Below are 15,560 nucleotides of genomic sequence, written 5' to 3' on the forward strand. Positions count from 1 at the left end.
TAATGTTACAAAAGTGATCAAAGGCTGAATATTGATAATGTATTTTATATGTTTCCTATTCTAATCGTTTGACTAATGAAAAGGCAATACATTTTGGTTCTCATTGATAAAATGCTTTTAAATGCTAACAAATTATGATACGTTATCACGAGGCAGTTACGTATTACAATTTACACGCTAATTATAATGTGAAATAAATCTAAAACACTATGTTTGCATTGGAATTGTGCCCAAAAAGAAATAGGAATGAAATTTACATCCAATGGATGCGAAAAATACGCTTGGAGCACTGTACACGCGAAAGAAGTGAGGCTTCTTAAAGAAATAAGGAGATTTATAAAGAATAAAAGAGACAAAGAGAGAGAGAGAGAGAGAGAGAGAGAGAGAGAGAGAGAGAGAGAGAGAGAGAGAGAGAGAGAGAGAGAGAGCAACTAAAAAAAATACAACCATTTAAAATATTCTATTTATTTGATATTTACACTGTCATTGATTAGTGCTTCGATTGGTAATACTGATATCAAGGCTGAGATCACAAACGTACAGATTCAGAACGCAAACGGCTGCGCAAAAAGCCAGACGCACATTATTTTTGAATAATTTTTGTTGGAATTTGATTGTTTTAAAGAATATATATTGAATTATTTATATACATATATAATTTTTTTAACTCAAATACTCAAATTTTCTTTTAAAATTTTCTTTTCAAAACCATTATTTATTTAGAAGAAAAACTAATTTTTTCAATACAAAAACAGTGTTTTAAGAAAAAAAAAAACTATTCAGTTAAATGTTACCTGGGTTTAAAGAAAATTAAGTTGCGGGCTATCGAATATCCCGCCTTAATGGTTTGTGATAGTTAAAATGTGTCTGTGATTCAATATTTTCGAGATACAAATAATAAAAAATTGCATTCATTGTAGTCCCCGACTTTTGTTGCTGATTTGTTGGGTTTGTTAAATAACAACGATAAATATTACATACACAACGCGTGGTACCTCAGCTGTTCATAAATAGCGTCTGATCGAAAATCTTCAGTAAGCTATCTAATTCTATCGCCTTGTATCGTTGTATCAACGTCGCTCTCTTTCTCCTTCTCTCTACGTTATATCTATCTTCTCTCTCATGTAACCAAATGTGCCTAATAAACATGACGGGTTAGAAGAAGAAGAATTTGCATTTCTTAGTGGGCACAATTACAAACATGACTTTACTAAAATATAACTGCTATTTATGATAATGATATGTACTAAAATAATAAAATAAAAATAAAAAACTAAATATTGCAAATCATCTATAAAAAATGGCAGTAAACGTAAGTGAAAAAGACAACAATTTGAATGGAAGCGATGAGTAACAGTAAACAAAGTATGTTATTAATAGACTACTAAATAATACGGGGAAATATTAGTTATAATATTTAAGACTATTGAATGCCAATCAACACATTGGTTACGGCGAAGTTTGTTAAAGAAATGTAATTTGACACGGGCGATAGTAGAACAATGACTTTTAGCCATATTTTGAAACTAGAAGAGAATCAATAATATTTTAGATTATATATATATATATATATATATATATATATATATATATATATATATATATATATATAAAACCCTTATCCGCACCCCAATGGTGCATAGGGCACTGCTTCATATAAACGCAGTGTTATCTTGATCGTTTACATATGAAGGAAAGGTGATCAGCCCCCCGCTTCATGTACCAGTCCAGGGTATTATTAAATAAATATTAGAGTGAAAAAATCACTTATATTTATTTGACCCCCCCTGGGAATCGAACCCGGGACCTCCAGAACGGTAGCCGAGCGTGCTGACCATTACACTACGGAGGCGGACAAAGGACTTTTTTTTTAATAATACAAAAATATTTCATACTATTTCTGTGAGCCTAAGCGGCTCATTATTAGAAAAAGGTATCAAGTTGTGGTAGAGTGGGTTCGAACCGAGAAACTCTGACTTAAGAGTCCGCGACACTAACCACGGGACCACAACCCTACACATCGACATTTATAGTAGCACCTATCTGCTACACAGCAAAGCAAACAAGATGAGAAAGACGTTCAACTTGACCGTGAGTGAGTTTCTGCGGACAAAACTGTATCAGGGGAGTTTTCATTTGTTTTTGTAATTTTATATCATAGTCGATACTACAAGCAACATAACACACCCAATTACGATCTGTACAATGTTTTAAAGCACCTCTTGCGCTCTACTAAAAGCAAGCAAATAGAACGCTTATAAGCGTCTCCCGCTCTCTACTAACAGTATGTAAAATACGCTTTAAAGCGTTTTACGCAAACAATGTGTTAAAATGTGTTTTTTTCAAATATGAAGTTGAAGGTGACAAGCTCATAAGGTTTCTGTGACGCACAAATGTGTGGACGCCGTAAACAATGTGTTGACAAGTTACAAAGGCACACGATGTAAACGACATGTACTAAAAATTATAATTACAAGCCTAAAAACAATTTTACTAACGTAATATTTACATGATCGGATACTAACTGCGAGGATAAGGTTCCTATTTCCCCAAATAAATAATGCATTAATATGCGCTGAGCAAAACTTAAAAATTACAACATTAAAGCCATCATATACACTAAGTTAAAGACATATGTTTAAAAAAAATGGAATACATTTAGGGATGTCATTAATATTATGTAATAGCTACGTAAATGACTTGTATTTATTATAGCTTAAACTAAAATAAAACTAAAAAAAAGATTGACATATAACGGATTGAGAGCAAAAACGCATAGATTGGAAAATCAATTAATTTATATTACCGAATTAATCTAGATAGAAGCTAAGCCTTCTAAGAAATGTGTAATATTTGACTGTTCCGATAATAAAAAAAATAGGTAGCCTTGCATACGTTGGCCATTTTGAAGTTTTTAATGAACGGCTCAGTTATATTGTAGAGTGTTACGCAATCCATGGACCGATATGGTCAGCAGCGTGAATGTGCTCCAAAGAGCAAGAGTAGAAAGACAGTTGCTGACTGATATCGAAGTCTAGAAGGTGTTCTATCTGGGACATGTTTTAAGAGGAAAGAAGTACAAGCTAATGCGCCGTATGAGACCTTTAAAAAAATACAAATCATGTGATTTTTTGTAGCATAAATAAAATGTTTCATATATCGCTCACTCATTTCAACGTCATAATTCAAAAATCATCAATTTTCAGTTGTGTATGTTTTCGGAATGCCCAGAAAATGTACTACATCCCAGCAAAAGCGGCATATTTTTAACTAAATATTTACCTGCTACAGGGCAGAAAGTGTTGTTTTAGCATTTTGAAGAAAAGGTATTGTTTAAATATTTTTTTAAATAAACTAAATATTTTTTAAAACATTCAGGTTTTACCTAAAAAGATCTGTTGCAGAATAAAAAGTTCAATAAGTGGCTTGATATTTAGTTTTAATACATTTCATAATATTTAACTTGAAAGGAGTGAGCGATATGTAAAAATAATACTATACATAAAAGGCTGTATGAAGAGGGATACTACATTTTCATATTTTTAATTAGATATTTGTACCTTATTAGTTAAATTTTACCGCAAAGCATTTACAAATTTCAGTATAAAATTTTATTCCGTAATAAATACAAATTCCTCATACATAATTTTCGCTTTGCACTAGTGCATATATAAACCTTAGAAAAAACAGTCCAATTTATTACTAAGTCACAATTCCTTTGTGATTATGTCGTAACATGATTTTCTGCAACAACGACCTAATTGACAGAATGATATTGAATTGGAATGAGCAATAAAAAATCGAATCTAATAACGACTTCCTTAAAACAAGTTGTTGTTTAATTTGGTGTTCGGATTCGATTGTTAAAACCTAATCACGCCAATCCGTACACAAATTCGGTTGCGTATTGCGTATTTCTAGCTTCTCAAGTATTTGACAATTTGACATCAACTTAACACATTGCTTTCAGACGGTTATTTCATCAACCCCGACCCTAATTAGGGTCGTATACTAATCAAAAGTATCAAAATAAAGTAATAAGAGTAATCAAAAGTAATCAAAAGTAACTGCAAACCCAATTCCCATCTCTACAATGTTTTTTGCCGTCTACTAAAAGTAATAGATTTATCCACTGACTCTTCGTGATGGAATTGCATTTTAATATATTATTAGATTAAAACCAATATTTTTAGCTTTTCCACTTTATTTTTATTTGACCAGCGACCGGGTTTCGTCGTTACCGACATCATCAGACTGGTGGGAGGCTATACAAATTGTTATGTTATATATAAAACAAGGCATGGTTATCAACTCCTGCCTTGTTTTATATATAACATAACAATTTGTATAGCCTCCCACCAGTCTGATGATGTCGATAACGACAAAACCCGGTCGCTGGTCAAATATAAATAAAGTGGAAAAGCTAAAAATATTGGTTTTAATCTAATAATATACTAAAAGTAAGGATATAGAACGCTTATAAGCGTCTCCCGCTCTATACCAACAGTACGTAAAAGATACTTTTAACCATTTACGGTCTCCAAAAAATATTTTAAAAACGCAAGAGACTGTTACACACTCTAATGGGAAAAAAATCATTTGCCTCTTCTGCACATACTGTCGTAATAGATCCGAGTGAAAAAAATGTAAGCTAGTATTTAAACTGTATAATACAAATAATGAAAAAAATGTCATACAGGAAAAATCGATGTATAATGAGATTCGATATTGGACCAGTAAGGGTTATGCATTTTCCGCAAACAATGTGTTAAGCTGGAAAAAATATAATCCGGGAAAAAGTAACATATTATCTTAATGAGGTAAAAGGAATGATTATTCATTAGTCACGGATCTACATTGAATTACTTATCACTTTAGAAAAATTGGAAATTATGTGTAATTTTAAATGCAAAAGTGACACTATTACAATTAAAGCTTCCGACAAGAGAGCATTGGTTTCATAATGGTTGCTTTGTATTGTGTACCAACCTCAATCGCCTTTCCTGAAAAAGTGCATTAATCAAAGAAAACACTTTGTTTTTTACCACTTGAGTTTTATTATAGACTACATGTTTCAGAAGTTAAACTTCCATCATTCAGGTCTGTATAATAACATAAACAATCAATCATAGGTCTGTATAAACGAAGTGTTTTCTTTAATTATTGTAACATGTCTTACCACAAAGTTAATGCCGAAACAATAAATGAAAAAGTTCATATTTTGAATTATGTCATTACTGCGGAAAAAGCGATATCACATTAATAGATTTATATTATCTACAGACACTTCGTGATGGAATTGCATTTTTAATATATTATAAGATTAAAACCAATATTTTTAGCTTTTCCACTTTTTTTATTTGACCAGCGACCGGGTTTCGTCGTTACCGACATCTTCAGACTGGTCTGATGATGACGGTAACGACGAAACCCGGTCGCTGGTCAAATAAAAAAAGTGGAAAAGCTAAAAATATTGGTTTTAATCTAATAATATATGATATCACATTACTTTAAATTAGGTAAGGTGACAGCTCAAATTCACATAAAAAATTACAGATTACGAAAATCTCCGATAGCATCAGGCTAGTTTCCTATTTGATATAATAGAAAACAATCTATTTCGCTTAATTTTCTGAATTAAGTATTGCATTTTATTGAATCCAAGACTTTTAGATCCAATTTCAACTGTATATCATAAAATCATTGATAAAAATTCAGTAATTCGAAGTATTAGTAATAAGAAGTAATGTCATAAGATATGTAGATAATTCACACATTTTTTATTAGTTTATAAGTGAGGGTTTTAATAATTGCACGATACGGATAGTTACTTTAAAATCAGAATAATTTTTCTTATAGAAATAAAAATACTTTATTCTGATCATAACCACGAAATTGGGTTTATGAAAAATTATGGAAATCCAGCAAAGGCTTTTGACAGTGATGAAACGTGCCCGAATTAGAAGCATGTCTAAAAACCATATATTTTAATTGCACCAGGCAATTTTATAAAATAATTCTTAGCTGAAGTATGTCACACAGATGATACATTAACCTTTCCCTTCCGGTGCTAAAATAAAAAGAACTTCACAATAGAAAATTTGCATTTTTAAATCGGAAAAATATGGACATTCATAGCTAATCCCCTTAATAAGTGAAGTAAAAAATTATAATAATCTAGATTTATTTGTTGAAAACATTACAAAACCATCTGGCAACGCTCACGGAACAAGCATAGGTCCACTCTTGTCGGAAGCCCAAAAGCTACTGCTGCTAGCCTGCTACTTGCTAGCCGCTAGCCAGAGAACATTGAGCTTTGAGCTCCTGATGCTTGCACAGTGCAAGTATGCAAGAGTGAGATGCGAATATAGTGTTGCGGTTCCCACACACTCTTCACGCGCTGTTTATACGAGAATTTGTTTCCGATATTCACAAAATACCTCCGATGTACCCGTTAAATTCTGATTATAGTTAATATTATTTTTTTAATCAATGCGTAAATATGTTATGGAGGAATACCTAAATCTTAGCCTTGTATTTATTACATTTATAGAGATATTGATGGTTATTAGAAGCAATGTGTACAAGGTACACAACACCGGGAAGGGAACGTTAAACATGATTAAAAATGGATTCACAAGATTTTGAGTTTGTCCAAATACTTATCTCCAATTATAGGAGTTATTTTTTTTACATCGTTAGCCCCGTAAATGCGGACTTCCATATTCTTCTTCATCTTTGATGAGATGTAAAAAAATAATATTATTAGTGGAAATACATTTATACAAATTATTTTTTTTTAGTTTACAGTTTTGACACATTTTATTTTGGTGTTTTCAGACAGTGGAATTATGGAAGTTTGGTAAATTTATATATATATATATATATTTTTTTATATAAGTATAATTTGTAAACATAAATTTTAAAAAATTGTGAAGAAATGTTACACGTTAATATTAAATATTTAGTTTATGCTTGCTTGGAATTAGTCTCCGGATTTTATAAATTCAATCCCTTCTATATACACACTCATGCAATAAAACTGTGATATTTGGAAATTCATTTCGAAAAAAAAAAATTGGAATTAAATCACTATTAAAAAATTATCATGATTTTCAGTCTTACAATTCCTTTTTTTTTTAAATTGGTATAAATTCAAGGGTGCTATTAAACATATCAATGTATATGTCCATCTTCATAGTCTAGTGGTAAGCACATTTGGCTACCACGGGTCCCGGGTTCAATTCCCAGGGGGGGTTAAAAAAAATTACGTATGAGTTTTCATTCTAATATTACCCTGGAATGGTATCTGAAGCGCAGGACCGATCACCTCGCCTTCGTATAATAACCAGTCAAATTTAATTTGTATAAATTTGATGCAGTGCCCTATGCACCATTGGGTGCAGATAAGGGTCAGTGAGGTACATATATGTCAATTTGGTATGGTAATTCTATTTAAATTTAAAAAAACTCAATTTCTCTTTTTTTTTAAATCGTTAAAGCCTAAAAATTATCTTCTCTCCAATGCACCCTTAAATTTATTTTAAATCTTTTAGTAGATACTTATTAAAAAAAAAATAAGTAGGAATAAGTCCTTCATACTAACTGATGTGATGAGTTTAAAAAATTATATATATACACATGTAAAATGATGTGAATTTTTGTTTTCAATCCTCAGATAATTTAAATACGAGAAAATTAAATACATTAGACATTATAATTAGAATGTAACTATGTTTTAAAATCGCTATAAAAATTTTATTAGAACTTAAAGTTAAAATAAAATATTTATTGTGATTTTCAAACAAAAGCTACATTTTAATTATAAAATGGAAAATCACAAAGTAAGTGCTTCAAATATAAATTATACAATAGGTATTGTTGGCTCAGCTTACTAATTTATCAATTCCATATGAACAAGTTTTGAAGAGTCCCATGCACTAATGGCTGCGGATAATTGTTAGAAGAAAAAGAAGAATTTTACACAATTTTCATTATCAGAACCATGTCGGCTGCCCAAACTTATAACAAAGTAAGGGTTATTTTATTATAGTACTTTTTTTTTAAATTTTTGGATTACGTAGAATCTACTTAGTCCAAAAATGCATAAAAAACGTACAACAAAAAAAATGTCCCTTAGTGTGTTTTGAGTTTTGACAGCCGATGTCTATACTGAATTGGTCTTGGTAATGGCGGTTTTACTTAAGTTAAGTTAAGAAAAAAAACATTAAAAAATCGATTACGGCATGTTGGATGCGTTTTTGCAAATCAGAATCCAAACTTAAGTCTCATTACGGTATTGTTTGTAATAATCTAGCGTGTTGGGGCGCGCGGCAGGTCTCGTTGGCTCAGGAGAGCAGGTCGCGTCAGCTCAGGAGAGCAGGTCGCGCCGGCTCAGAAGAGCAGGTCGCCGTCGCCCTTGTGTGTCTCGTGGCTCCAGTTGTGCGAGCCGACCTCGTCGCATGGCACTAGGTGATCCTCCGTCAGGTCGGTGACCTCCAGCGACGCGAGGTCGCTCGACGTGTCCTCGGAACTGTGGGCCGCGTCTGGAATAACGGGGAAGGTCGTAAGACGAAATGGAATATCGTAAGACAACATCGATATATTAACGGAGACAAAATGTTTTGAGAAAGTTTTGCCCCTAAAGTAGTATTTTATGAAAATGTAGCTGTATAAGTTATCCTAAATAAGTATTTTGTTATATGAAGATATGGATATTTAAAGGGTTTACGGCCATTGCATTGGCTGTTATAAGTGATCACATTCATAGTTGAATATCTCCATTATATGAAGACATTGTTGTCGGGTGGTTTTTACATGAACCTCGATCCTAATTAGTATATTAATTAGGGTCGTATATTAATCACAAGTAACCGCAAACTCAACTCCGATCTATACAATATTTTTTGACATCAAAAGTAAGCAAATAGAAAGCTTATAAGCGTCTCCCTCTCTCTACTAACAGAATGTAAAAGACGCATTAAAGGTGGGGACTGTCCGGAGCATTTCGTCGTAACATCGCTTGCGGCAAGCGCTTCGACTATGGATGGAGCGCTCGGGTTACTATACTGACTATACGAATGATGAAATGGCTCCGGTCAGTCCCCACCATAAGGCATTTCCAGCAAACAATTTTGTTACCATAGGTAAAGAAGTCTCTTCTGCAATTCAAGAAGGTTTCTGCTTATGTATGAAAAATAAACGTCAATAATGTCGGGATCGAATTGAAAGCTGAAAGATTAAAGGCGTAAATGCCCGGAATGAACACTCTCTGGCGTGGTGAATAATCGAGATGAAATGTTCAAGTTTACCTCCGTTTGAAGAGGCGATGCTGGCGTTCCCGTTCCCGTTCCTGGCGCCCTCCGCTCCGGGGTGCGACTGCGTCCGGGTGACCCCGAGCTGGAAGCTGTCGGCCTGCAGGGACACCTTGGAGGGGGTGTAGTTGGACAGGGAGCCGCTCGCGGCTAGAGGGAGAAGGCGGGGGTCAGTCTAGCGATACTTGGCGCACACAGATACGGAATCAATGCTGAATACGGTTAAAGGTTTTACTTTAATGTCGGATATGCTTGAGGTGTAACACAGCGTATAAGACTAACTAATTAACCATCACGCTGCTTGCCACAGGGGTAGGCAGAGAGAATAGAATGCAATCGTAGTCGTACAGGAGAAAGTGACCAGCTAACAAAATGTAAATTGTTCAGAGGGGCCATTTAACCATTTTTACACTTTTGTTATCAATGCAGTTAGTCATTTTTAACAAGTCAATATGTCACACTCCCAAGTTTAAAATCGCTTTGGGACTTTTTCCAGGTCAACATTAAGCTAGTAAGATGTCAAATAGTCCATTAAATGTAAAAAAAATGCACTTGGTCATTTTCTCCTGTATGAGGACGATATATTGCTCACTCCTTTCAAGAATGTCAAAAAAAAAAAAATGGCGATTTTCCATTGAGCACGTTTTCGGAATGCCCAGAAAATGTTCTATATCCCAGCAAAAGCGGCATATTTTTAACTTAATATTTACCCGTTACAGGGCAGAAAGTGTTGTTTGTGCATTTTGAAGAAAAGGTATTGTTTAATTATTTTTTTAAATATACTAAATATTTTTCAAATGGAGAAAAAACCTTCAGGTTTTACCTAAAAAGATCTGTTGCACAGTAAAAAGTTCAATAAGTGGCTTGATATTTATTTTTAATACATTGTGTTATATTTTTAAACTTTAAAAACGTTCTCCTGAAAAATCAAGTTTTTATTTTATATGTGAGCGATATGTTAAACTTAATATTTACCCGCTACAGGACATAAAGTGTTGTTTTTGCATTTTGAAGAAATGGTATTGTTTAATTTTTTTTTAAATTTGACTAAATATTTGAATGGAGAAAAAACCTGTTGCACAGTAAAAAGTTCAATAAGTGGCTTGATATTTATTTTGAATACATTTCATTATATTCTTAAACATTAAAAACAAGTTTTTGATTTATGACGTTTTTGAAAGGAGTGAGCGATATGTATACCTACATATTTTATGTATTTAAAAAAAGCATGATGAATAAGCCGAGTTGTGGTCCTGTGGTTAGCGTTGCAAAATCTGATTCAGAGTTTCCAGGTTTGAACCCACTCTACCACAACTTAAGATCTATTTTTAGGCCTATGAAAATAGTATTAAATTCAAATATTTATAACGCAAAAAAAGGATTGATTAAGAATTTATATTGATAACCAAAGTTGATAGATATATAACACGCACAAGGAAAAAATAGATAAATATTTGAACTGGTATGTCAGATAAAATTCTTGGAGAACTATTATGTATAGATTACAATTTACAACTTAAAGCGATATGAAAACTAAAAAGATAAAGCACTACAGTAAATATTAAGGCGTGGATTACAATTTTATCCAGACTTTTATCCTAACACAAATTAGGTGATAATTATAATCATTTTTTAAGTATCTAAAGATTTACTTTGAATTTTTTCATCGTCAAACTATAGATTCTGAGTCAAGCGGATATCTAGCGCTAGAAATAGATAAGGTAATACATATATTTTTTCTAGTCTTCTGGTATACTGAAATGTATAAAATGTTACATAATATTAGGGTGCAGACTGACCGGAGCATTTCGACGCAACGTAACGTCCTAACATCGCTCGCGGCGAGCCTGTTACGTTATAACGTTACGGCATTAAAGTAATTCATCGATTGCTTTGAAATTTTGACACAAAGTTGTATTTGAATACGCGCATGTTTTTATATCCCTGTTCTTTTATTTCCGTTTAACCAGGCTGAGCTACAGCAAAGCGTGATCGGGTACAGCTTTAATAACCATACATAACCATAAATATAATAACCAATACCAGCACACTGCGAAATCAGACCATGTCTAAAAATTTTTTTAACGAGTTGATGTGACACAATACTAAATTATTTCTGAATCACGGTCTAAAGTATGGAAAATATTTTGAACCTTAAATGGGAATGTTAGAGTGATATCATAATTGAATTTGATAACGCAATCTATTAAAGCCTACTAATCAAAAATTATTATTTACTGACTCCATACCTTTCATGGTAATTTTATTATTTTTCGATGACCAATGTTTTAATTGGTCATTGAATATTACTGAATCCAGCTGTACAAGAAGAAGAAGTCTTCTTTCTCTCTTTCAAAATTTTATTTTTATACAAATCGCTCACTCCTTTCAACAATGTCATCTATCAAAAATCGTCAATTTTCAGTTGTGCATGTTTTCGGAATGCCCAGAAAATATACTATATCCAAGCAAAAGTGGCATATTTTAAGCTTAATATTTACCCGCTACAGGGCAGAAAGTGTTGTTTTTGCATTTTGAAAAAAATTACTGTTTAATTATTTTTTAAATATACTAAATATTTTTCAAATGGAGAAAAAACCATTAGGTTTTAACTAAAAAGACATGTTGCAAAGTAAAAAGTTCGATAAGTGGCTTGATATTTATTTTGAATACATTTTATTATATTTTTAAACTTTAAAAACGCTCTCCTGAAAAATTAAGTTTTTTTTTATATACATGATGTTGTTGAAAGGAGTGAGCGAAATGTCAAATCGTAATAATTTTATTTTAATGACCTGACGATGGAATGATTTTCCGTAACCGGTAGTCACGAATAAGCGTTTAAAAAAGTGGCATTACACAAAGTAAACGATGAATGATAGGAGTGTTATAAATTATAGTTTTATTTCATGATGACCAGTTTGGAATGCTACAGCTGTTTTCATCGACAGTTGAATAGTAAAAGTATGTGTATGATGTTGAAATAATTACCATGAGGGGATGTAGGTGCCGCAGACCCGGGACTGAGGAGTTCCTCACCCAGAGATGCCTCTGAGGGGTATTCGAAGGTCCTCGTTAATGACTCGTCAAACTGGATCTTCAGGTGCTGAAAGGAGAATAAAGATATGTTGATAATTTCGAAACTCTGTACATGCATCAATGTATATGGCGTGACAATTTTTTAATCACAGGTTCTCAAATATTTTTAGTCAGGTATTTTATTTATTTATTATAATTATATTACCACAACCATTTGGGGGAAGTGGACTATTTTTTTTCATATTCAATTTTTTTTTTTGCATTACACAATATATTATAATTACAAAATATATTAATACAAAAACAGAACTAGCAAAGGCATGGCCTGTGTGTGGGTAAACATTTTATTTTAGGTTATAGTAAGGTCACTGGATATCAGAAATATAAATAGATTAAAAGTGCTGATATAAAATGCAAATATTTGATTTAGACAGAAAACAAAAAATCAAAAAAGTTAACAAATAAGTTTAAGAATAAACTATTTAGATCTGTTTTTTTCACATAAATAATTTGAGCAAAATTTAAAATTGAAACAAATTTATATAATTAGTGCCTATTATAATATGACATATTATAGTCTTCGTGGAATTAATTATGACAGTTAAAAAAAAATCAAATCGTAAAATCAATAATAAAACAGTATCAAAGGGGGAAACTCTCAAAGGGGGAAAAAATTGCCCATAAATCCCCTCATAGAAAAAGAGGGAAGAAATATTTATATTGTTTTTTTATTATTTTATTTTTGTTTACATATTCATAAGTTCATATATTTTACGATACATACATTAATATATTTATAATAAAGCTGCGTAAAAATAGAAAATCAGGGTTTTCAAGCGTTTTCCAGTTTGTAAAATAATCCAGAGCATACAAATAAAAAGGCCTCAAGGCCCAAATGTATGACAAATTCAACATAATTTTCTTTAAACCCAGGTAACATTTGACATATTTTTCTTTTCTTAAAACACCGTTTTTGTTTTGAAAAATAAATTTATCTTCGTAATAAATATATTATTTATTATAAAATAAATATATATATATATATATATATATATATATATATATATATATATATATATATATATATATATATATATATATATATATATATTTATGTCCGCCTCCGTAGTGTAATGGTCAGCACGCTCGGCTACCGTTCTGGAGGTCCCGGGTTCGATTCCCAAGGGGGGTAAAATAAATATAAGTGTTTTTTTCACTGTAATATTTATTTAATATTACCCTGGACTGGTACCTGAAGCGGAGGGCTGATCAACTTTCCTTCATGCGTAAACGATCAAAATAACACTGCGTTTATGACACAGTACCCTATGCACCATTGGGTGCGGATAAGGGTTTTATATTTATATTATATATATATATATATATATATATATATATATATATATATATATATATATATATATATATATATATATATATATATATATATATATATATATATATATATATATATATATATATATATATATATATATATATATATATATATATATGTATATATATATATATATATATATATATATATACATAGTGAAGAGTTATTTTTAAAAAATATGTATAAAAAAATTAAATTCGAATTTTTTCTAAAAAAAAAAACGTGAACAGACGTCCAGCTTTCAACGCGGCCGAGTACGTTGTGATTAGAACGTTTGAGACCTAGGCCTTAAAGGAAATTAAGTTCCGATTTATCATATATTGGGCGTTAAATATTTCGTTGAGTGGACTGATATCCTGGAGTCGTCCGTTTTACGATTATAGGTGTACTTACGTGTCACGATGACTCAGACATAATGCAGACTACGGAAGGGCTGTCACCCCTCGCAGACGGTGTCCGGCATCGAATCAACCACCAATCAACCCTCACTACACGACACTTTCACCCTACTCCGAAAAGATCCTAAGTGCTATTTTCCGCGCGTGACGTTTATACCATCTATCACCTATGCGAAGTCACGGACACGCGTCATACGACAGAAAAAAATATATCGCAACCGACCTAGACGCTTCGGGAAATTTCAACCCTAATGCGTGATGTAATGCGTAATACCAAATATAAGTAAATATTCTTCTTCATCTATGTTGAGATGTCAAAAAATAATACGATTATTATTCCGATCGTGTAACCGAAGACTGACAGTTATGCGCCAGTCGTCAGTCACATCCCTAGATCAAACTCGACAATGCTTCAGTATAATAATTCATAATCAACAGGAAATATTTTGATGCATTTAGCTTGTTTTTTTCCGTGCGTTTCGATCGGGCGCTTATCAGAGTGGAATTTGCCCATTAGCCACGCATTGTTAGCGGGCAAACGACATGTCTTTATCGCTGGATATAAATAGTAACAACAGCCGCAATAATTATCATCGTCATACATTAGGCATTGTTCTGGTAGGTACCCGGAAAAGTACTAACGAAGAAAACTTGTAGGAAACGGGGTGAACTTACAATACGGGCTGACAATCTGAGAGAAGCAAGCACACGTGGTTTCTTAGTACATGCATGTGTGCATATCGCTCACTCCTTTCAAGAACGTCATAAATAAAAAAAACTTGATTTTTGAGGAGAACGTTTTTAAAGTTTAAAAATATAATACAATGTATTAAAAATAAATATCAAGCCACTTATTGAACTTTTTACCGTGCAACAGATCTTTTTAGGTAAAACCTGAAGGTTTTTTCTCAATTTGAAAAATATTTAGTATTTAAAAAAAAATTCTTAAACAATACGTTTTCTTCAAAATGCAAAAACAACACTTTCTGCCCTGTAGCGGGTAAATATTAAGTTAAAAATATGCCGCTTTTGCTGGGATATATTACATTTTCTGGGCATTCCGAAAACATGCACAACTGAAAATTGACGATTTTTGATTTATGACGTTGTTGAAAGAAGTGAGCGATATGCACTTCATGTCCCGCACCATTCAATTGACCTATATCTGTGTTTCAGTTTTTATTTTAATTATTTTTTTATTTCAGATGGGAGTTGCATTTTTTTGTATATTAAAAGCATTGTTAACTTTGTGTAATACCACTTTAATAAACACTAATTCGTGACTACCGGTATCGGAATAATCATATTTTATATAAAGAGTTTGATAAATATATCCAGTAGTTTAAAAATTTTGAAGTGTGGTTGTCAATCACGGGTAGAATTGGTGAATTTTACACGTGTGTAAAGTAATCA

At 32.1% G+C, this 15,560-nt stretch overlaps 1 protein-coding gene across 1 annotated transcript in view; it reads right to left on the reverse strand.

Moving 5' to 3' along the window:
- Positions 1–7,481: 7,481 nt before the first annotated feature.
- Positions 7,482–15,560, reverse strand: part of LOC148309138 (uncharacterized) — a 74,121-nt gene continuing 66,042 nt past the window's right edge. The window contains exons 4-6 of the mRNA XM_088260589.1: positions 12,306–12,420; positions 9,312–9,464; positions 7,482–8,546 (exon numbers count right to left, since the gene is read on the reverse strand). Coding sequence (XP_088116715.1) covers positions 8,395–8,546; positions 9,312–9,464; positions 12,306–12,420 — 420 coding nt within the window. The 3' untranslated portion in view covers positions 7,482–8,394. The remainder of the gene's footprint in view (positions 8,547–9,311; positions 9,465–12,305; positions 12,421–15,560) is intronic.

This window comes from Brachycentrus maculatus, unplaced genomic scaffold (assembly GCF_059751285.1).
Source record: "Brachycentrus maculatus isolate JH-2025_06_01 unplaced genomic scaffold, ASM5975128v1 h1tg000139l, whole genome shotgun sequence".
Lineage (NCBI taxonomy): Eukaryota > Metazoa > Arthropoda > Insecta > Trichoptera > Brachycentridae > Brachycentrus > Brachycentrus maculatus.